Here is a 23,217-nt window from a genome sequence, read left to right on the forward strand (position 1 = left end):
TAGTAGGCTGGTCTGGCCCGGAATCCTGTATTGCATCATGCAAGGTTCTCGGACTTGTCTGTCATGGCTACTTGGGCTGGGCTAAGCTGGACAATGTGTGTGCATGTACGTGCAAATCCGCACTTGACTGATGTGGGCAAAACATGTTAGGAAACTCTTCGCATGGACGCCAACTGTCACCCAGGCTGGTATTGTGCATGTACTGGTAAACCGGTCATATCACTAAGACGGATGGCTTTCTTGTTGCCGATACACAGGTGATTGATCTGAGCAAAGAAGAGGTCATGTTCCACACTCCTGGTTACAATCCCATGTTCCTCGATGCGTTCACATTTGTCAATTGGCGCGTGGATCACATTGTACCGCCGCCCTATCGTGCGCGAAAGCACGGGAACGCCACAGGCGCTGCTGCCAATGGTACGTCCTCAGTCAACACCACAGGCTACTCAACTTCAATGGGCGCCCAGCAAGACCCGCAAGAAAAGCCCAGGAAAAAGAGAAAGGTCAGTCTAGCGAAGCTTGACCTTCCGTATCAAGGTCGATCCAGAGCATGGACATGGATGGACATACAGACCTTCCGTATCAAGGACAATCCAGAGCATGGACTCTTCCGTATCAAGGTCAATCCAGAGCATGGACTCTTCCGTATCAAGGTCGATCCAGAGCATGGACATGGATATACAAAAACTGAATATGAAATCCCATTTATTTTTGACAAATTGGGGAATTAGGGCCAGAGTTTGCTGAGCAAGTGTCCACTCCAATGTCGCTCGGGAGGGCCAGTTCTCGGTAGTCTGTGCTTGTTGTCCCGGAAACAGGGAATGCCCTTAGCAGTTTTCACCTGTAGTTTGTGTTGTACTGTGTTTGCTTTAGGTGTACATCTGTAGCACAATGTACCGTGAAGCGGATTATGAGCAGGAGAACTTACTGAAGAGCATCCTACACGTTCATAAAGCCATTCAAGATGGGACCGCCGAGCAGGACCATCTGGAGTTTGAGTCTCACGTGTTCTTTGACGGCGCTGTCAGAGGCAAGACCTACAACGACTTTGTTTTGCAGGTTAGTGTCACTGGCTGTCTGGCTAGCGTAACTCTGTGGTGCTGTTCACTGAGAACATTCACTGTTATGAGTGTTATCCTATTCAGTGACTCTTGGAACATTCACTGTTATATTATGTGTTATCCTATTCAGTGACTCTTGCGAAGTGGAGCAACTTTTCAGGTGTTGCTCCCTGATCCAGTGAGCATGTATACCATGTACTCTACGGATAGGGTTCTGCGGATAGGGTTCTGTGGATAGGGTTCTGTGGATAGGGTTCTGCGGATAGGGTTCTGTGGATAGGGTTCTGCGGATAGGGTTCTGCGGATAGGGTTCTGTGGATAGGGTTCTGCGGATAGGGTTCTGTGGATAGGGTTCTGTGGATAGGGTTCTGTGGATAGGGTTCTGTGGATAGGGTTCTGTGGATAGGGTTCTGTGGATAGGGTTCTGCGGATAGGGTTCTGCGGATAGGGTTCTGGGATAGGGTTCTGCGGATAGGGTTCTGCGGATAGGGTTCTGTGGATAGGGTTCTGTGGATAGGGTTCTGTGGATAGGGTTCTGCGGATAGGGTTCTGCGGATAGGGTTCTGCGGATAGGGTTCTGCGGATAGGGTTCTGTGGATAGGGTTCTGTGGATAGGGTTCTGCGGATAGGGTTCTGCGGATAGGGTTCTGCGGATAGGGTTCTGCGGATAGGGTTCTGCGGATAGGGTTCTGCGGATAGGGTTCTGCGGATAGGGTTCTGCGGATAGGGTTCTGCGGATAGGGTTCTGCGGATAGGGTTCTGCGGATAGGGTTCTGCGGATAGGGTTCTGTGGATAGGGTTCTGTGGATAGGGTTCTGTGGATAGGGTTCTGTGGATAGGGTTCTGTGGATAGGGTTCTGTGGATAGGGTTCTGTGGATAGGGTTCTGTGGATAGGGTTCTGTGGATAGGGTTCTGTGGATAGGGTTCTGTGGATAGGGTTCTGTGGATAGGGTTCTGCGGATAGGGTTCTGTGGATAGGGTTCTGCGGATAGGGTTCTGCGGATAGGGTTCTGCGGATAGGGTTCTGCGGATAGGGTTCTGCGGATAGGGTTCTGCGGATAGGGTTCTGCGGATAGGGTTCTGTGGATAGGGTTCTGTGGATAGGGTTCTGTGGATAGGGTTCTGCGGATAGGGTTCTGCGGATAGGGTTCTGCGGATAGGGTTCTGTGGATAGGGTTCTGTGGATAGGGTTCTGCGGATAGGGTTCTGCGGATAGGGTTCTGTGGATAGGGTTCTGTGGATAGGGTTCTGTGGATAGGGTTCTGTGGATAGGGTTCTGTACTCCATTAGAACTACATGTATGCTGAGGAGGGTAAAAAGGAGGGAAGATGGAAGAGAGAGACTCGTTGGGTTGTTTTGGTGCATAGTCAGCCAGTCCAATGGCAGGCATACGCGGTAGGGGCTACTAGTGATGGAGAGGACTGTTGCGCAACCCGCATTCACAACTCAAGGTAGGGATTTCAGTCACGTGATCTGCGGGGGCAAAAGTACCTTGACACGCATGCATGCATTTTGAATGCCAGGCATGGCACAGCTCAGAGTGGGGTCTTCGGCGTAGATTTTAGGTAGGGAGAGTGAGTTTATCGCCATTTTTATTGGCGCACCGTTGAAGAGTAGGTTTCAAGCTTTCGTTTGGTGCCTCACACGGCGAATTCGTGCCGATATTACGCATCTCGATAGATTCTTGTAGATTTCAAAGTCGCTTTTGAGGTGTTTGCCTTGGTTCCACACTCAAGCATCAGTCAGAATCAGATTCTATGGCATCGATTTAGTCAAGGTAGGTTCCTTCAGACGGCATGAAGGGTCGCGATCGGTAGCGGAAATTGTTTTGAAGTTGAACGCCATTACACAGTATGGAGGTGGGGAAGAAAGACGATTGGCTTCCGCCTTCCTCTGTGTTCATGGTGTTGTCCCGGGCAGTAGTTGAACTCTCGTTGAGGGCGAGAAGCAAAAATTATACCAAGTAAGTTAGCATAATTTGATTTTGCTAGTTGCAGCCATGGATGGAAAGGATTTCGAGATGATGTGAAAATTGCCAGGAACAAAATCGGGCGTATCAGACATTGGAGAAAAAATTTGCTGAAGAACAAGGCAAGTGACGACCTCAGTGAATTACTAAGTCATCCTTTTGAACTGCCTCTCAATCAAATTGTAAAGCAGATAACCACACACTGAACGAAAAATCATATCTTGTGTCTGATTCTTGTCCAAGAAAGAAACATTGAACTGCAAGGACAATTGTGGGCTGCAGGGATTGCAAATTGCATGGATTGTATAAGTTTGGAAAATTATATCAGTGTTATCAAATTTCCACACCTGAGCAGTCGTACGTGCTGAGGTGTGGACATTTGCAACAGTTCATGTCCACGCTGGACCAGCCGTTGATGTCAGTGCTGAAGCAACAGTTGATGTTGATGCCGGCGCAGCAAATGATGGCGCTTTGGAGCCCGCACCCGGCATAGCAGGTCTTGACCCTGTGTGTGGCACCAGACTTGATCTTCCATGTGTCATACAAGTGCGTGGTTGTTCCAGGCTGGTATTTTACTGAACTTATCTCTTATAAATACTCACCGCTGGCTGGCTTCTGTGTACAATACTCAATAGCCTCTAGTATGATCATTGTGCGGCTAATGACATTTTTATGTGCGTCTCTGACTCGTTGCAGCCGAAAACGGGCCCTGTGTGACATTAGAGCTTGCTGTCTACTCGTCTAGTTTCCCACATGCATACTATATAACTTAAATGTTGTGTTTGCCGTATTTCTGTCATATTCCACCTATTACCATGTTGAATTATGCGTGAAATATACTGTTGCTAGGGCCGTTGCTAAGGACGCCATTGCTGCGGTCATTTGGAATTTTGAAAAAAACTTTTATCTTCCGTTCCGTCACAACCAGGGCCATCCTTGATCCAAGTTTGGCCACGATCGGATGAAGTTTATTTGTTGCTATGGTGTTGCTAGGGAGTATGGGAATTCCATTTTGTGCCATCCTGCAGATCCAATTTGTATGTGTGTTCATCAAGGTTGGTGCGCTATGTTTGAATGCTCATAACTTTGGAAATACTGCTTGGATTCCGTTCAAATTTTCTGTGGACAGTCCTTACACATAGATGCTTCAGGAAAACTTGTTAGTTGGAGCAAAGCGCTGCTCAGAAAAAACCGCCTGAAATCCCTACTCAAGGGACTGTATAGACCAACATGTTTTTAGTGAAAGAGGCAGGGATGGTAGGGATATCAGCGAACGCACTGCGCAGCCCATCTGCGCAGGTCAGCCTGGCCCATCTACGCGCGGCCGACAAGAAAACTCATGAACACTTTCATTTTTTGCAAAATAAATCGTGCGAAGAAGATGCACGGAATGGCTGAAAACTAGGCTGAGGAATAGTAGCATCCAGAGACTCTCAAACAAATTCATGGTCCATCGCTTCTGACAATGGCAGCGAAGACATCAGGGAGCTGATTGCAGCAACTCTCTACCAAGCGCGACGCTGGTTACTCACCAGGGCAGGGCGCTTCCATCGCACAAGAAATGGCCGCGAGCGAGAAATGCAAGTCCGATTTTGGAACGATCCAACCAGGGAAATCCCTTGAAAATTGGCCTGAACACCTCTCATACTGGTGCTTCACGATGTGCAAACTTTCAGAGAAATCGACCGGAGAGAACGTGGTGAGTACGTTGGGTCCTCGAGTATCACGTATGATTTGAATGGTCGCGGGGACAGAAGAACAGTGATTTTACGACTCCCAGCGGTGCAAACAGACCGCGGCCATGTTTTCTCTGTCGGCCGCGATCACGTTCAAAAAATCGATGACGCAATGCATGCGCAGAGGCCTGCGCAGTGCGTTCGCTGACATCCCTAGGGATGGTACAATATTACATTCTTATTGACCTGGGGGTTGCAGCCATCTGGTTTGGTAGAGATACCAGTTGGTTTGACATGAAGCGTGTGGATTATAATATTTATGTTCTCGTTGACTGGATTGCAGCTATTCAGCTTGGTGGAGACAACGCTCGGCTTTGATGTAAAGCATGTGGACATGCTGGAAACGCCGTATGGAATGCAAGCCAACTGGAACCGGTGGGTCAAGCAAGCCCTTAAAAAACAAACTTTAAAACCCATAATGCGGCACGGACCTATCTTAGCCCTGCAGCTGTGCATTGTAGCCCAACGTCTGACTGAGTGTGTTGGCAGGAGTTGTAGAGACGCCTTTTATCGAGCCGCCTTGTATCGTTGTGCAGCTAGAGGCTGTGCTCACCTCCCTGTTCCTAGCAGCGACGTCCCATTGTAGATAAGCTTAGGTTACACATGCCGGTATGCTACACCTGCAGATAGCCTGCTTTTTGCGGCCACCGGCAAAATTTCTGTGATTTAAGAAGTGTGCAATGCTTGAGTAGCTTGTGTTTTTTTATGCTCCATGCACTGGTATTTCCATGTGCATGTGCAGTAGATTTCTGATAAGATGTACCCTCATGGGGAATATGAGAGGGTACGTATTACCTGAGTTACTTGAGCCAGAGCACGCTAAAACATGACCACAGCTTTTTTTGAAAAAGTCGAGATAATCGCGATTGGAATTCAACGGCAAAAAATACGAAGTGCAGTGCAACGCGAGTCGCTGTTGTTGTTCTCCTCGGTCGACTGGACTGTTCCGGATGCATTTCTTTGTTGCAAGAAAGTTTATTTGTTTGAGTTTGTATTCCATGTTGAGCTGAGACGCCTAAAACTGATCGTCATCGATGTATCGACGGAAGAGCCTAGTAGTAATGTATTGCGGAGCGGAAGAAGACGACATCCTCGCACTCCATGCGCAGGATAAAACATTTTGAGGATTCGGGTCGGAAACAGAAGGAAGACGCATGATGATGGCGACAGCGACCAGTCATTTGAGGGCACCACTTTCATTGAGCGTAAAAGAATTGATGCTGGTAGTCCCACGATCTGCAGTGACGAGGAATTCTACTCTGATGACAACCTGGCAAGCGATTGGCATCGACACTGACTTGGGAGGTGAGTCGGCCGATGATTTGGCCAGAATGGACATCGCTGCACATATCCGGGACAATGCCAGTATTGGTTGCAAGTGCAAAAACAATCAATGGACTCTGCTGCTCCCTCAACTTGCTCAAGTCGATAATTTGAGTACCCTTATGCGGTACATGGCTAGCACGAGCAGTAGGCAGGGAAAGCAGTACTCTCTGGCGAGCGGAGAAAGCCGTGTGCAGATGGGCTTTGGTGTGCGGAATATGAGTGCGACGTCGAGTATGTTGAGGAAGACTGTATGCAGCAGTGTATACTGTATATCTGACAGTACAGGTGGAGTGTGATGGAGAGGACGTGGAGTGCCAACTTCTCCGGCCATCTACAGATGTTGACGGTGTTTTCGCTGCCGGTTCTCCAGTGGTGCTCCAAACAGGAGGTATTTCGGACACCCAGCTCAGCTGCCTATAGGAATTTTGGATGTGGCCAAGTACCTGTCACCTCATGCTATAAGACCCTGGACAGAGGAACTGACCCGGAAAGGATGAACCAAGGGACATATCAACTGTGTGCAAAAATGACAATCCCATTGCTGTACATAGAATTTCACCATTCCAACAGTGATGCGTATAATACCATTGTAGCAACACTTAGACATGTCCGATCAATCCAAAACTTTCAGACAGTGAACATTAGGTGTGTTTGATCATTTTGGAACAAAAAAAGTGAAAATCGAATTTTTGGTCTGTGGTCATATTTTAGCATGCTCTGGCTCACTTCTTATCGAAATATGTATAGATTATAGACCGGTTAGGAGGTCTATACAGGATATATAGACCGAGTAAAAGACCGAGGTCCCCCGAGGTCTTTTACGAGGTCTATATATCCTGTATAGACCAACTATGAGGTCTATAATCTACCGTACTGGCAATATATGTTGCCGCGTAACGCGTAACGCAGGGGGGTGCGGCGTAACGCGCGACCAGGCTAGTGCGACAAATTTTCGTTGAGTTCGTAACGCGCGTCCGGCGGGGTGCGGCGATCTTTTCACTCAAAATGATGCGGCAAAAGCAAAAAAAATGATGCGGCAATAGCAAAAAAGTGATGCGGCAATAGCAAAAAAAGGACTGCGGCAATATAGAAACCTGTGTAACGGCTCCTGTGCGACTTTGCATGTAACGCCCTGCGTGCGGCAAACATGTGCCAATGTAACGCTTCATGGCCTCACTGCGGCAACATATATTGCCAGTACGGTATTTATCGTGTTCTCCACGCAATAGTTTCTCTTCATATACGACATATCCTTGTAATTCTAGTATTATACTATAGCCTATACCGCATTGTACTGCATTGAAAGTCAAGATCATTGTTTAAACTAGGTTCAGCATCGGTAGCACAGTGGCTGGGTGGTAAGGAAGAGTGACTGAGATTGACAAGGTTGTGGGTTCAAATCCCATCTTGTGTATTTCTGCTTTCTTCAAAAATTTCTTTTTCTAAGTTGGAGAGAAAATTTCTAAGTCCAAGAAGTTCTAAGGAGTCAAATATAAGTAGTCAAATATATCGCGTATTTGACTAAGGCCTCGGTCACACTACGGCAAAAATGCTGCGTCAGCGTCAGAATCATGAGCTTTTCCATGGCAACTTTCGCAACGCGGGAACAGTCCATCCTCAAGCGTTCCATCGAGACTTACACTGATTTTTGCGATCTTTTTCTTGAGAACGATTCTCACCCTGAAATGACTTTCGGCGACTGACGTGAAAGAACACTCATGACACCCACCTCGTCGAATGGAGCATGCATTGTTTGTGGTGTATGGGTGCAGGAAGGTGGTATGTTCGCGAGGTGCATATCGAAAATGATCCGAAAGACTTTGTGATGGTGCCATTCGGCGGAGAACATTTGAATTTTTCGTACGATTCAGAGCAGTCGGCGAAAACGAGCCAGTAACCTGAAAGGAGGGCGTGAACAGGTGTAATTTTTGACAATGTGGTTGCCCTCGACCCTGCTCTCGGACATTCGAGTAATGGTTATGGCAAAATCGATGGTGCTCCAGGTTTTTCAGACGCATTTCTTGACCATACTCAATTCCGTAGATAAACCTGTGCACAGAAAGCACACAAGAGTTCAAATTAACTCCACTGTATTCAGTTCACGTGTTTTCCACAGATCCAAAACCCTCCTGGGCCATGGGACCAGGAAAGCGGACAATACGCTGGAGTATAGACGTGCACACTGCGAACACGCCCACGCGCCACTCCTGCACACCCGTGTCGGACATCACATACTGGCCATGTCACGGTGCCGCAGACGTCATGGGCGTGCCCCACACGCTTGCGTTACACACGTTTAGATCCTACATGCACACGTGGAGCACAAACATGTCAAACATGCGTGCCGCGGATGCACACGCATTGTTCGTACATGCCGGATACACTTCGCATACATCACATGTGTGTGCCACACCGTCGGAGGAATACAAACGAGCACTGATACGCACACATGAGAGTACCTCACCAGCAAAGCCTAGTAAGGTTCGCACTCGGTTTCCCTATCAACAATAATTTCTGGCTAGAACAGTGCAGTAGCAATAGCCGAAACAGAGAGAACGCAACACGGGTGGCCGGGCAAGTGACATACAGCATAAACAAGACAAACGTACTTTGTACATTCACATACAGTCAACTTCTCTAATAACCACTGCGTATATAACGACAATTCGCAAATACGACAGAATTTTCATGCCCAGAGCAAAGTGACACACAGCATAAACAAGACAAACGTACGTTGTACATTCACACACTTTTAAAAGTTTGTATACATGTATGTGATTGTATTGATATGCTTTGGTTTTCTTTCCTCAAAGGAGAAGTGACGCGTGCATGGTATATATATATATGCATAGACCGTTGAAGTTCGTGTGAATGCATCAGACGCACACATGTACAGGACACTTTGCATTTTTCAAACTGGAACTGTATACATAAGCATGCGTGCGCGTGTGTGTGTGTGTGTTTGTGTGCGGGGGAAGAGCAAAAACCAGTACTGATAAATTGATAATGCAGGCCAAGCAGAGAGGAACGCGAAGCAGACAATCACCTCTACATTGTAATCTCCTACAAATAACACATACATGTACATGTAGCTTCATAAGCAGAAAACGAGATATTGTGAGCGCGACAGACTCACACACACACACAAACACACACACACGCGCACACACAAATACCCCCCCCCCCACAGACTAGGGTCCGGCGGATTCTGCCGGCAGAAAATTGGCAGAATTCGGTACTTTTTCTGGTAAGTTTCATGCATGTTTGGTATGTGGATAAAGAAATGGAGCAGAATTCGAGGAATTGCCCGCCATAAGGTTTGTATGGTTCTGCCAATTTCACTGCTTTTCGAGCAGAATCTGCCACCTTTTCGAGCAGAATCCACCGGTCCCTACCACAGACACACACCACGAGACCATAAATCTGAAACGGCATGCATTTTGACACACACACGCACATATGCACACACACACACACACACACACACACACAGTCACACACACAACGCACACACACACACACACACACACACACACACACACACACACACACACACACCACGAGACCATACATCTGAAACGGCATGCGTTTCGACGGGCTTTAGAAGGCCACGAGTTAGGTGATCCACATCAAGGCAATACGCACCACCAGCCCAGCTACATGTACCGATATCTCATACTGTACTAAACAGCAACTGAACGCGGCACACATACTACACACAAGAGCGCGTACAGCGGCAACTTTCTCCTTATGCTTACGGTTGTCGAATACAGCCTTGACGACACACCGAGACACACAGAGGAACACAAACTAGGGTCTACAATGTACACACATACAGTACATGTGCATGCACAATGTACATGTATACACAGCTATGCGTTTGCGTGTTTTCATGCTCCCTTCAAAGGTTTATGTATACGGCATGTATGATTTATGTTGCTTGAGTACGCCCACTTTGAAGGTCGAAGTTGGATTATACAGGGCGTGAACAGGTGAGATTTTTATGTCTAGCTGTTAATTACCCTTACCTTAGCCCACCAAGGAAATCGGAATAATCAAACTCGATGGTGCTCCAACTTCATTTCGACGTAGAAAATCCGCTGTTTGAACATCTCAATTTCAAAGGGTAACCACTGATTTCGATGTGAAAAACGTTTCCTGATCGCCATAAAAAAATTCCTGCCGACACACACCATAACAAGCTCCAAGTTCACAAACAGTGGCCACAAACGGTTGCTCGTCATGAAGGTGGTTCGACACTTTCGACCAAATTCGTTCACTTCCGTATTCAGTTGACAATTATTTTTTGCCGTCATCAAGACTTATTTGGGCCCAAAAGCGCAAAAATCAGTGTAAGTCTCGATTAGTGGCAGAGATATGTTTTTTGCACGCTTGAGGATGGACTGGAAGTTTGAGCGTCAGACGCTGCTGCGTCTGACGTGGGGAAATCGGCTGCGTTGCCGCTGATGGGAGTGACGCTTGGCGGAAAAACAGTGTCTTTCAAGTAAAATTATTTTCAAGACACTTTGCTTGAGTTGAGCAGTTATTCGACATTCGTCTGTTCAAGGTTTGTTTCGTTCCCTCTTTTTGTTCGAGATGAGTCCGTGGACCTACGAGGCCGAGGCTGCTCTGCTCCGAACCTGGCGGAAGAGCGAGGCTTTTCTGAGAAGAAAATGATGTCGACAAAGGACCAGTTGTTTGAGTGGGTCATCGGCCAACTGGAGCCTGTTGACTTGTGAGTGTTGTGTTGTCGTCAAGAGCCCCAAAAAGGACAACCAGTATGACGAAGTCAGGAGAAACACAGCTGCGATGCGGACTTTTCTTGCCTGATCAATGACACTACAATTGAAAATGGCTTCAAATTCGGAAAGAAACAACAACGATCGTGCACGCGTGGACCTAGTATAGTACCTTTCGTCTTCTTGTAATCAAAAATTAATGAAAAATTCGAAAACTTTGTCCGACAATTTTTTTGTGTAATAAGCAAAAGGCCGGTTTCCGTGGGAATCCGTGTCGTCATTGAGTTTTCCTGGTGGTTTTGTGACGTAGACAAATGCGTCAAGCCGCGGCAGTCATGAGCTGCAAAAAAAAAAAAACACTGTGTGACCCCGCGTCTCCGTCAAGTGCTGCGGCTTGACGCTGCGTCCAGCTTCAAACTGCCGTAGTGTGACCGAGGCCTAAGCAGTCAAATACGCGATATATTTGACCGCTTAGGTATCAGGGAAATTAGTGGGGTCAAATACTAAGAAGGCGATAAACTGGAGTATGGATCAACACACCCGCGCTCCAGACAATGTTCGTGCCCAAGCCCGAGTATGTCTTATCCGAGTACGTAGTACGGTACCAAGTGACTTCGACTGTACAGTCCATTCAAACGACCCACGTGCCCTTTGCTAGGTTACGACCAATCAGCAGCCTCGGAGAGCGGGCTTTGATATTCCATCAAAGCCCGCTGCCATTGGCAACTGTACGACAAAACCATCGAAGCCCTGATCATGCCCAATCTCAGTCTTTTCAAGGTGATCTGGCTATAAGAACAAGAAACCGATAGGGGTGGTGGTCGGGGATGCGGCGGCTCTCAACTTGTGGAGTTGGAAATCTAGCTCCAGCACCGCAGAACTCTCAGCAGTATGCAGCGTGAGCAAGGCGTGTATGGTCGAAGTGAAAATACTTCCGTGACTCTTCAGCCACGTCTGGCTCTTGACACGTAGTCCTGAGAAATATCTCACGAAACAGGTTTTTCGTCCACTCACATTACTTTCCCTTTGCTGTAATCTCTGTGTGATACTTACGAACGGGACGAAAACGACATGCACTTTAGACTTCAGGCTGCTCTGAAATCCCAAACGAAAGGCCGACATTGTCCACACTCGAGATCACCCAAAGAATGAAGCGAGTTTGATTCAAAATCAAAAAAATGTTGGGGATCGTCTGAAGCATATTCAAGCGAGGTACAGTCGGGCTTGATGACTGATCAAAGCCCTCGGGCCCAGCCCTTGGGCCTACGGCCCTCGGGCTGGACCCTTGGGCTTTGATCAGCCATCAAGCCCTCTGTACCTCGCTTGATTATCTACTTCATCGGAAACAGTCCCGCTGGCTTTTGAAAGTCGGATTTGGGCCGAATTGAGGATCAAAAACCCACTTTAAATCTCAAAAATCTGGGTTTTGGATCTGCTTCTCTATACATTTTGCCAATGCATACCTGTCCTATTTTTGCAAAACCCGGCTGAATTTCTATTTCCCTATTCTTGGACTTTTGTGGCCTCAAATGTGGCAAGGAGTAATTGCACGGGTCACACAATGCAGAATGTAATGTTGTTTTCATTATATCTACAACTATGTGCGGGAGACACCAAAAAGTTAGGGTGCCAGTTTCCAATGAATGGACTGTAGTAAAAATTAAAATAATTAGGGGTGAAACAATTATACCGAGTACTCGAGTACTCGCTCGGTTTTTTCAAAAATAATCGTACTCGGAATAAATCGGAGTACTCGTTCATACATGGTGCATGCATTTATCACAGAAATCTGCAGTTTCAGAGCAGCAGTCGGCAGATATTGAGGTGCAGACTGTGCGGTGAACATTTGTTCACGAGTAGAGAGAGCCCAAATGACCCACGAACCGATATACCCGAGAAAAATGACTGCTACTTGGTTCAATCAGGGTTGTATGATGTGATTTTAAGGCCCTTGGTGTGCAATTTTTAGGAGATGAAGAATACTCGAATACTCGAATATTCGATCGGAGAAAATCAGAGTACTCGAACTCGGGATCTCAGTGCCAACTTTCACCCCTAAAAATAATTGTTGCGTGCTGTGCAGTGCTCCAAGCATGCACGAGCTACGAGTCGTACAGTATTGTTTGCAGTGCATCACCGTGCTGTCTGCTTGCCTGTGCTTGACAGACGAGCACCTGGCAGCAGCAGTGATGGCGAGGATTCTAATCAAGATGGCATACGGTTCACTGTGCACTTGAAAGATGGACACAAGGTAACGGTTTAGACTTTTACTTGAGAGCCACATGCAATACATTTGTGTGATAAAGTCTGTGCATTACTATATGATATCTGATTATTTGCATGTAAAACTATGTAACATGCTTCTCTTTACAGTGCTCAAACTTGTCTCAATAACCTGGAGTGATATTATCTTATTATGCTCCGTTATATTGCAGGGTATTTCATTTCCAACACCAATGTTGAATGGGGTAATGTAATGCACATACTTTGCATGCAGTGAGAAGAATGAGAATCTTTGTTTTCCTCTGTGACTACTATGTCTATGCTCGTGTACTGCGTGCTGCAGTTCAGGAACAAGAAGCGCTGGAGCCAAGTCATGTACATGTCCTACGTGCTGGATTACTGCTGCCGTAACGACAAAGAGCGCCGCATGGATCAGTCTGGTGCCGTCGACGGTTCTACTGAGCCCAGCGACAGTGACGGCGGTGGTGACAGGATTGAAGACACGTTCATCTTGACTACAGATGCCGACATTGTTTTCTCCTACAGCTCGGTAAGACCCGTCTTCGAGCTACCATTGCAATAACTATGGCGAAACTGGGACATATGCACACCCTGTTGCACTGAGCTGTGTACCAGTTCATGGTATGTACAGAACAACTACATGTGGTTAAAGCATGGACAAAATAGGACCCAAACAAACATGGTTGGGAAGCTTTCCTGTACATGCTGGTACAGTGCAACTTCAGTTATCACAATCCCCTTTGACTAGTGCACCTCTGTGGGCAAACAGGTGCATGAACTGGCTGGATACCAGAACAATTCAATATATCGAAGCATAACTTACATTGAAATTTGGCTGGGTTTTGGACTCCTGTTCTAATTGTATGAGTGAATGGCATTGACTACATCGTGTCATTTCGAGCATATCAGTTGTTCTTGAATACACATCTATGTGTTTGCAACTGGTAGTGTTCAGGGTTGTACTGCTCTGTCTGCATGTCTGCTTCTGCACTATTGCAATGGCCGGCACTGCTTCATTACCACCGTCGGCGAGCAGGTGAAGGCTTTGCTTGACATGATGTCCAGAGACGACGGCGTTGGTGCAGTGTGTGCTCGCACTCATCCCACTGGAAGTGGTCCCCTTGTGTGGTATCAGGTATGTAGGCAGTGTAGTTTGTGACTGATCCAGTGTACTGTGTACAGCTTTCTAATGTACTACAGCAGGAGCATAGCCCAGGGTTCATCCAAGAGGTCCCTACCCTGTAGTATTCTCTACACACGTGGTTATGATTCCACAGCGGTGACACGTTTCTTTAGCAACAAAACATGGCAATTGTCTGCATGGTTCCCAGACAAGCCATGAACTTGTCGGGGTGCACCTCTGTGCAATAAGCAGTGAGGGTGTGGTGTGGTGTGGTGTGGTGTGGTGTGTGTGGTGTGGTGTGGTGTGTGTGTGCGTGCGTGTGTGCGTGCGTGTGTGTGTGTGTGTGTGTGTGTGTGTGTGTGGAGGGGAGGGGGGGGGGGGGTGTAGTGTCTGAATACTGAATACCTTGTATGCGGGTGCCTTGGATCATTTGTCTTCATAACTTGGTTCCATCGTGTTCCAATCATTGTCCTAGTTCGAGGTGTTTCGGTAGTAGAGTTATCCGCCATCATACGATTTCCTAGCTTGACCGAACTATGCTAAGTAAAGTAGACAATTATGCGTTATGTGTGGGTGACAGCGTGTCAACATATTCATGGTTACGTTGTGACATAGTCAGATATTACCAAGTGGCCGTGTGCACGCTTCAAGCAACAGCCATGTATAGTTCAGAGCTCAATTTCGTACTTCAGAGTGCAACTGTTACTGTATTGATGCATTTGCGCATATTTGTCTATACCAATAGGCGGCTCTGTATAACACTGTGTTGCTGTGTGCCAACATTACTTCATTGCCCAGGTATTCGACTACGCTATCGGTCACTGGTTTCAGAAGACGGCGGAGCATGTCATCGGCTCAGTGATGTGCTGCCCGGGCTGTTTCTCAGTGTTCCGTTGCCGAGCTCTGCAGGATGTCTTGCACATCTATGCAACCAAGGTACTGTACACTGTACACTTGAACTTAAATACCTATGCATGTTTGGTGCTGGCAACTGAAGTCCGCCGACATTCTGAAGAAACCAGAGCCATGTTCACTTCACAGCCCAGTGTTTGGCATCCTAGGGTTGCACGATTCTCTGTATTCATGAGCTTGGATTTCAATCACCACTAGTCTGTACATGTAACCGGCACAAAACACAGCTTCATTTTTCACAATCACTTGCACATGCACACCAGTGTCTCTCATCTCTTTGACATAGCTTGGGAATCCTACTAAGGGCATCAGGAATGTTTTCGTGGTTATAGAAAGCATGGATTTTGCCTTCCTTTTTTTTAGATCTGTGCGTCCCTTCGTTAACTTATGTAGACCTTAAAAAGAAAATATATCTTGTTTGTTGCTAGAAAACTTATACCATTTCTCTCTCCCTCCCTCTCTCTCCATTTCTTTTCTCTCTGTCTGTCTGTCTCCCTCTCTCTCTCATCTCATATCATATGCACATGGCCGGTTGTATTCATAACGGCAGGTAGAGCATGCCACAGAGTTTCTGACCAAAGACATGGGCGAAGACAGATGGTTGTGCACACTGCTGGTGGAGAAGGGCTGGCAGTTGGTCTACTGTGCTGCATCCGAAAATCACACATTCTGCCCGGATAACTTTGAGGAGTTCTACAAGCAGCGGCGTCGCTGGATCCCCAGCACCTTGGCCAACCTGGGACTTTGTGTGGAGCACAGCAAGAAAATTGTACAGAACAATGACTCGGTGGGCTGGTGGTTCATCCTCTATCAGGTAAGTAAATGTGATATTTTCCAAGATAAAGCCACGGGCATGAGGTTTCTCAGTAGTACATCCATCTATCTAGAATGCGGTGCCAAAGACCAATTGTAACTCCAGCTAGATTCGGTTGACAGAGCAGCGAGATTGGCTGAGGCCGAGAACAGACATTCTTCATGGCTTCAAATTTTAAATTTCTGGCCGCGACCGCTTCAGGCTAAGGGGAAACTCACCACCTTGTGGCCGAAGAAACCTTTCTACTATATTGTGGCCTGTCTCACTGCCAGTCACACTCAACCAGAAGGGAAAGTGAGGATTAATGTGAGCCGTGAACCGAAACACTGTGAGCAATGCACATAGCCTGCAGCATGCCAACAGACCAACACAGGCAAAGCAAAATATGGGCCCTGGGGGAGGGTGGGTGGGCAAATGTTACCTTACACGAAGAGAGACAAGACTGCGGTGGCAGATTCTAGGGTGTTGCACAGTAGAGGAGCAGCAGATGGAGAAAAATCTGGTGAATAAAAAATTCATAGAAAATAAAAGGGCCAAAGAACTGCAAGTTACGCTATAATGTCCACTAACACCACCATTTACTGAACAATCAGCTCATGCGATAACATTGCACAGTACTGACGGATGGTACTGACGTTCTACAACTAACTGGCTATCAGCTCTAGCACACAGTCTTGGATGTGCACTCCAACAGCCTTCCAACTTGGAAGGATCTAAGTTATATGGTTGATAAATATGGTGGTAAAGACACACCTGGCAATATGGCGGTAAACACATGCCTGCCAAGTTATATGAATAAAAGAAAGAAATTGAAAGAGCGTAAGAATTTTTTTTTATTTCTTACGCTCTTTCACCCCGCCCAGCTGTGATAACACAACTTGTCTAGTCTAGGTGTTTTCAGGACTTAGACTGCATACTGGGCATCCGACTGCTTATGAGGCCTAGCAGGCACATCATCAGCCTGTTTACAGGATTTAGACTGTATACTGGACTCCCGACTGCCTATAGTGACCTGACTGCCTACTGAGTCCATTGTATACTGCATTTGGAACGGATTCCCAGGAAGGAAAATTTCTTTGTCAGTCGACCGTGTTAAGCTTTTCTTTCGTTTGAAGGTGATGCTTTGTTTCGGATTGATCTTTCCTTCTTAGGCTCTGATGATCTTCAGCACTATCATTTCACCAGGCACGATCGTCTTACTGATGTCCAGTGGCCTAGTGTATGCGTATGGTTGGAACAACATTGCAAGTCTGGTTTTCATCAGTCTGGTCACGGTGGCGTTTGGTGTGATATGCATCTCGTTCAAGCAGTATGAAATGGCGGTAAGAGCTGGGGATCGGGATGCACCGAAAAATGACGTACTCGTTGGTGAACACCATCAGTGCAGCTCATTGCGCATAGCTGATGTTGACCAGTGACAGGACACGTGGAGCCTGGTGGCATCCGTCATCTTTTATCCTCTTCACTTGTGATCATGTCTCTCTCTCTCTTTCTCTCTCTCTCTCTCTCTCTCTCTCTCTCTCTCTCTCTCTCTCTCTCTCTCTCTCTCTCTCTCTCTCTCACTCTCTATTTTATTTTGGTGTCTTATTCAGCTCTTGCTTCCATGAGTTTCAATTTGTGAGTTGTTGACTAAAAAAAGCGATGCCGGTGTATTCTATTTCTGTGTACCGAGCAGGCTGCCAAGCTTCTGACGTTCATCTTTGCTATTCTGATGGTGGCGGTCTTCGTTGGAGTTCTCCGGCAGATAAGTCTAGATGCCGGAACAGAGAATTGCGATAAGATATGTGAACCTGTGAGTGCAGTGGCAGAAAGTGAAAGCCCCCATGCAGTTATTACAACCAGCACTTCAGTGCTGTATGTTTTAATTGAACACTACCCACATACTAGTAACCAAGCTACTGCCTATGCTATGCACATTACAAGGTTCTCCATCAGTCACTTATAGGTGGCTAGCCTGCATTGCATTTCATTGCTGTGTTGCCATTTGATTCATAACTGGGTGGCCGAGTTCCTATGGATGCGGAAAGGTCAGTCTGGCTGACTCAAGGCATATCATTGTGTTTGTGAAAATGTGGCCAGTTCGTGCCAGAGCGGTCCAACTGTATGAGCATTGCTGTATCTTGGTATGATTGTCACTGTGACTGACTATTTGGAGAGCACTCCAGGGATGCATTCTGGCTTTGGGAGGTGTTGCCTCTGCCCACTTATGCTAGCATTATACACAGACTCCTGTGTTCTAGCCATGTTATGTATTGCCCCTCACGTTCTGTCTCTTTCTGTATAATAATTCTGTGGTTGTATTTGTGGCATGGGCGTGTGCGCGTGGATTGTTTTGCAGCTGAAGAATGAGTCGTACATTCCATCACCCGGCGATAATTGTCATACCGGCTATGAACTGGTCATGTACAACTGCACACACAATTCATTCTTTGGTAAGCCTGAAGGCCGATTCACAATACAACTTTCTGCGACGCGACATGCGACTTGCGACACATGCGACGAGCTGCGACAGCGACACACGGTTCACAATATTCTTCATGTTTGCGACAAGTAGTACTATGCACGGGCACTGCACGTACACTGCACGTGCACCCAGGGTCGAACCTGTACTCCATTTGTGTAGGTCGCGTGTCGCATGTCGCAAAAGTTGAACTTTCTTCAACTTCTGCGACAGGTGCATTGCGACAGCTCGCGACAGCTCGCGACAGGCAGTTTCTTGTCGCAACTGTCGCAAATCGCGTGTCGCGTCGCAGAAAGTTGTATTGTGAATCGGCCTTTAGGCTCATGAGTCTTGCGCTGCAGAAGTCGCCCGAATTGACTCATGTAATGCTGTCTTCTCACACACACCGATGCGTATATGTTTTGATTAGTCCTTTCATATCGTAACACCCCAACCCCCAAAAAGGCCACCCCAACATGGCAAGCAAAGAAGACATGTTTAAAAAACCCATGTAGAGTTTGTATGTAGCGTTTTCAACTGTTCAAGTGATCGAATTTCAGCAGGAGAACAGATGAAGTTCATGCATTTCTTATGCTTTGCTTGTAGCAGTCAAAATACCTTGTTGTGATGCAGTACGGTTGGAAACATTGCAAACTGACCTGTGTGGTAATTGCTTGAATGTGCCGGTACTGGTCAAAGTCTGCACGCGAGTTGCATCCGTGATTCCTCCGTCCATCTCTTAAACGTTGCAAAAAAGGTCGACTGCAGTTTCGATATTCGAAACCGTTTTCGTTGGAACTTCCACAATTCCAAGTACAAAACATGTACATGTAGGTATTGCCAGAATTGTACTTCCTCCAGATCTACATGTAGGTATTGCCAGAATTGTACTTCCTCCAGATTCTGTTTTACGGCTCTGTGTATTTCTTGTGTAGGTGCTCCGGTTGGTATCACGACAATATACCTAGGATCGCTGACAGGAATGTTTGTGATCGCGGGCTTAGTGCATCCCACCGAACTCTTCTGTCTGGTGCACGGCGTATGGTACCTTCTCTGCCTGCCCTCCGGCTACATCTTCTTGTTTGTCTACTCTCTGTGCAACATGGACTCGCAGAGCTGGGGTACCAGAGAGGCCAAAACAGCCAGCGGACCCTCTGGGTCTGGTACATGGCAGGAGACAATACAGAGCCGTTTAAATTGGCTGCGTGAGGTGAGCGGGATCAGTTACTATGCTCTAATGCAGATTGTTTCCCTGTGCCTTAAAAAAAAGGGTTGCCTGAACACAGGACACAGAGTGGGCATCACAGACCGAGGCATAATTGGCTGGGTATGATTACAACACTGTTCAAGGTTACCGGTAACACTGTTCAAGGTTACCGGTATCATCTGGGAAGGGGCCGTAGTACCTATTGTGTGTTTATGTACAACACGCCGAAAATGGCAGGAGCTGAACCTGGTCAAACTTGATTTCTTCACCGTGTGTCGTGCTAGACATTTGGTGGACTCCACGACAACGGTGGTTACCGGGGCATACCTGCCACTGATACCGCTGCTGTTGAAGCTGCTATGCCTCGGCCTAGTCACCCTCCGCCAGCCAATCAACCGACATTGATACCTGCAGCCACTGGTCAGCAGCAGCAGCAGCAGGTACCCTCAGCTGGTAAGTGCTTGCGCAGTGTGATGATGTGGTGACGACGTTGCCATCATTACTACTAATCATTAGCCATGCCCCTTTCCACATTCACATCACTTGGTTTGCTGAACGGCACCGCATAGATGTAGACGTAACATCCGAGAGACACTGGCCATCATGTGAAGCTTTTGATGATTAAAACAAAGCATACAAAACTTCTTTACGCGGACATTTTCTGTGCTTTCCATGGTGCCTGATAGTTGATGCAGCCGTAGTCACAGCTACCACCACAGGTACTACCAGCTTGCACGTAGCACCAGAAACGGCTGCAGAACATGTTCATGAGGTAAGTGATAACACTTCTTTGGCAATGGCCAGTTGTTTAACTTACTTTTGTGTCAGTTTAAAACGGTTTGTAGCTGTGGTCATCGAATACTTTGGTGTTTGTGATAACGTGATTAAATGTTCGTGATGTGTTGGCATCCTCCCACCACTGCACTCTGCTGACAGGTAAACTCCACACGTAGTTGCCAAGCAACTTTGATTCGCAAATGGTTTTGTGTCCACCAGTGCAAATGAAATCAAGCAATTTTTGATTTGAAGAGCAGGGATCAAACTTCATTGAAGTTGGACAGTATGGATACCGTAGTGCACGAGTGTCAATGTTGAAGCAGCAGTGGATAGGAGGGTGGCAAAGCATATACTTGGTCAACAAGCGCATATGCTCACAACTACATTTGCAGTTCAGGATACGTAACATGGACAGTTGGGGGGGGGGGGGGGGGGAGTATGAGCTCACTTTCTTTGCACAGTGTGCACAGGTAGGCCTGGCTGCTAACTTGCGCATGCATACTAACACTCATTGCTCAGTTGCTAACATTCATCCTAAATGTTGCTTGTTACTTCCTGTGCTATGACAGGTTGCTAGGGTGTCATTGTGACTGTGATGTTGTTCACTCGTTTTTCTCTCTTAGCTTTAAAGATTTCCTACGAGCAAGGTGTTGGGTGTTTGTTTTCCTGCTCCAGGTCCAGGAAACTGCAGCTACCGTACCGGAAGCCAGTCACCCTAGCGCCACTGCTCAAGGTGTGCGCGAAGGGAGAACAAGGAGTTTGCGTGAAGCTACTTCTTCCTTACCATCTACAGGACATGCAGGCGTACAACAAGGTATTCAAGAAGCACCGTGACAAGCGGGGTAACCCATCACAGTCTTCACAACTGTGAGCCGTCAAACCAAACCTGCTTTTACAATAGGCAGAGATGGAACCGCTTTAAAAATGTAGTTACAACCCTGAGTTTCCCCCCCCCCCCCCCCCCCCCCCCCCCGCTAAGCTAGGCATCGTATAGTAGTAAGTTGGGGAAGCTGACGATCAATAAGAGTGCCAATCTCAGGTGCTGTTTGTTCAGGGCTGTGCAATTTGATTTGGCATGTACCGGCATGTGATTTTTCCAGCTGCATGTTTGCTGTATAGACCACAGTCTCTGGCGATAAAGCCGCAGTTTTTTAATATAGATGTTTCAGGCCGAAATCATCCCTGTGGCACCGAACATTCGTTTTGCATGCAAACCAATACGTAATAGAGTGTGGCATATTGACAACAAGAGGGCATTTGGCTTATTTGCCTGTGACCGTGGAAATACACTACAACCTTGGTTTGGTCTTGCGGAGAACACATCGTCACAGCAGCCATTCACGCATGCATGTACTCATCATCAGTAGCTCACAAGTGATAACGATCCTATCTAAATGAAGGCTTGAGAGTCATTAAATGTTAATCTGATGTTCTTTAAAGGGGAAGTTAAGGCAAAAATTAAAATTTCACCAGTTGTAGTCTTCGGGGTGCTGAGTCGAATGGTCTTGGTCCGAGAAAGCTGAGACGCTCCCTTCCTACTTGAATCCCAATCGAACTCGCGCACTTCCACCGAAACTGGGTGACTGCGCCCTACTAGATGGGGATTTGTATGCAAAATGTCACTAAAAGCGCCATTTCGTTCTTATAAAAGCACGGATGACCGCGATTGGCCCATATATTGTAGTCTTTTGGACGCTGAGTCGACTGGTTTTGGTCCGAAAAGGCTTCCTCCTTTATTCCCAATCGAACATGGTTGAAGAAGCGGTCACGTGCTCCTGGGTGCCAAAATCACCTGGTCACCACGCCAGCAGGCGACAACTTTCACACCAAGGTTCAACTCGAGTGACAGGACTGCACCCAAAAAAGGTCAAAACAGGCTGTAAGTTGTATCCTGCAGGCACGGTGACCAGGTGACTGGTGTACGCAGGAGCACGTGACCGCTTGTTCAACCATGTTCGATTGGGAATTAGGGGCGAACGCTGCATCGCAGCCTTTTCGGACCAAAACCAGTCGACTCAGCGTCCAAAAGACTACAACATCATGGGCCAATCGCGGTCATCCGTGCTTTTATAAGAACGAAATGGCGCTTTTAGTGACATTTTGCATACAAATCCCCATCTCGTAGGGCGCAGTCACCCAGTTTCGGTGGAAGTGCGCGAGTTCGATTGGGATTCAAGTAGGAAGGGAGCGTCTCAGCTTTCTCGGACCAAGACCATTCGACTCAGCACCCCGAAGACTACAACTGGTGAAATTTTAATTTTTGCCTTAACTTCCCCTTTAACGAGCAAACAACAATGCAACGCCTGCCATCACTGATCACGTGAAATCTCTGCTGTTCCCTACAGCGTCTCAGACTAGTCGGCAGTCTCAGCAGGACCGGTCTAGAGAGCCGGAGCAGGCCATTCTGCCTTGCTTGCTAGTCGACCGCACTCATATCAGCACCTTTCTGGCCAAGTACAAGCTTGAGGTGAGGCTGAGCCATAACTTAGTAGTACCCTGCTACTAAGGGGTCGTCCGTAATTTTCGAAAAATTAAAAAATCCGTCCTCGTGCAAAATTGTCTCTGACCCACCCACCCACCCCCCATTTTTTCCCATTAATTTTTTGATTTTTACCGATGCCCAGCTCGAAAAATTAATAAGAACTCCTGACCCCATGTTGATTGACTGCACCTGTGTCAAGTACTAGTAGCTAAGTACAGTGAGTAGTAGGTCTACCGAGGTCACGGCCATGCACCGTCCTACAACTACGTGAAAAGTCATCATAGTAGATACTGGTGTTTGCGACAATCGATCCTACACTACGTCTACAGTACAGTACACAGTCAGCTCAGTGCAACAAGTGTACATGACTGTATAAAAGTCACTGG

The 23,217-nt window shown here is 47.1% G+C and overlaps 1 protein-coding gene across 3 annotated transcripts in view; it reads left to right on the forward strand.

Annotated features, from left to right (window-relative positions):
• The window catches only part of LOC135827718 (uncharacterized), a 150,216-nt gene that overhangs the window by 10,482 nt on the left and 116,517 nt on the right, over positions 1–23,217 (forward strand). For all 3 annotated transcript variants that reach the window (XM_065340185.1, XM_065340173.1, XM_065340179.1), the window contains exons 11-26: positions 258–503; positions 874–1,059; positions 5,051–5,142; positions 12,999–13,083; positions 13,399–13,605; positions 14,113–14,211; positions 14,998–15,135; positions 15,662–15,925; positions 17,077–17,247; positions 17,601–17,717; positions 18,264–18,357; positions 19,301–19,575; positions 19,857–20,025; positions 20,259–20,344; positions 21,025–21,163; positions 22,695–22,816. In XM_065340185.1, coding sequence (XP_065196257.1) covers positions 258–503; positions 874–1,059; positions 5,051–5,142; positions 12,999–13,083; positions 13,399–13,605; positions 14,113–14,211; positions 14,998–15,135; positions 15,662–15,925; positions 17,077–17,247; positions 17,601–17,717; positions 18,264–18,357; positions 19,301–19,575; positions 19,857–20,025; positions 20,259–20,344; positions 21,025–21,163; positions 22,695–22,816 — 2,490 coding nt within the window. The remainder of the gene's footprint in view (positions 1–257; positions 504–873; positions 1,060–5,050; positions 5,143–12,998; positions 13,084–13,398; positions 13,606–14,112; positions 14,212–14,997; positions 15,136–15,661; positions 15,926–17,076; positions 17,248–17,600; positions 17,718–18,263; positions 18,358–19,300; positions 19,576–19,856; positions 20,026–20,258; positions 20,345–21,024; positions 21,164–22,694; positions 22,817–23,217) is intronic.

This window comes from Sycon ciliatum, chromosome 1 (genome assembly GCF_964019385.1).
Source record: "Sycon ciliatum chromosome 1, ocSycCili1.1, whole genome shotgun sequence".
In the NCBI taxonomy this organism is placed as follows: Eukaryota; Metazoa; Porifera; class Calcarea; order Leucosolenida; family Sycettidae; genus Sycon; species Sycon ciliatum.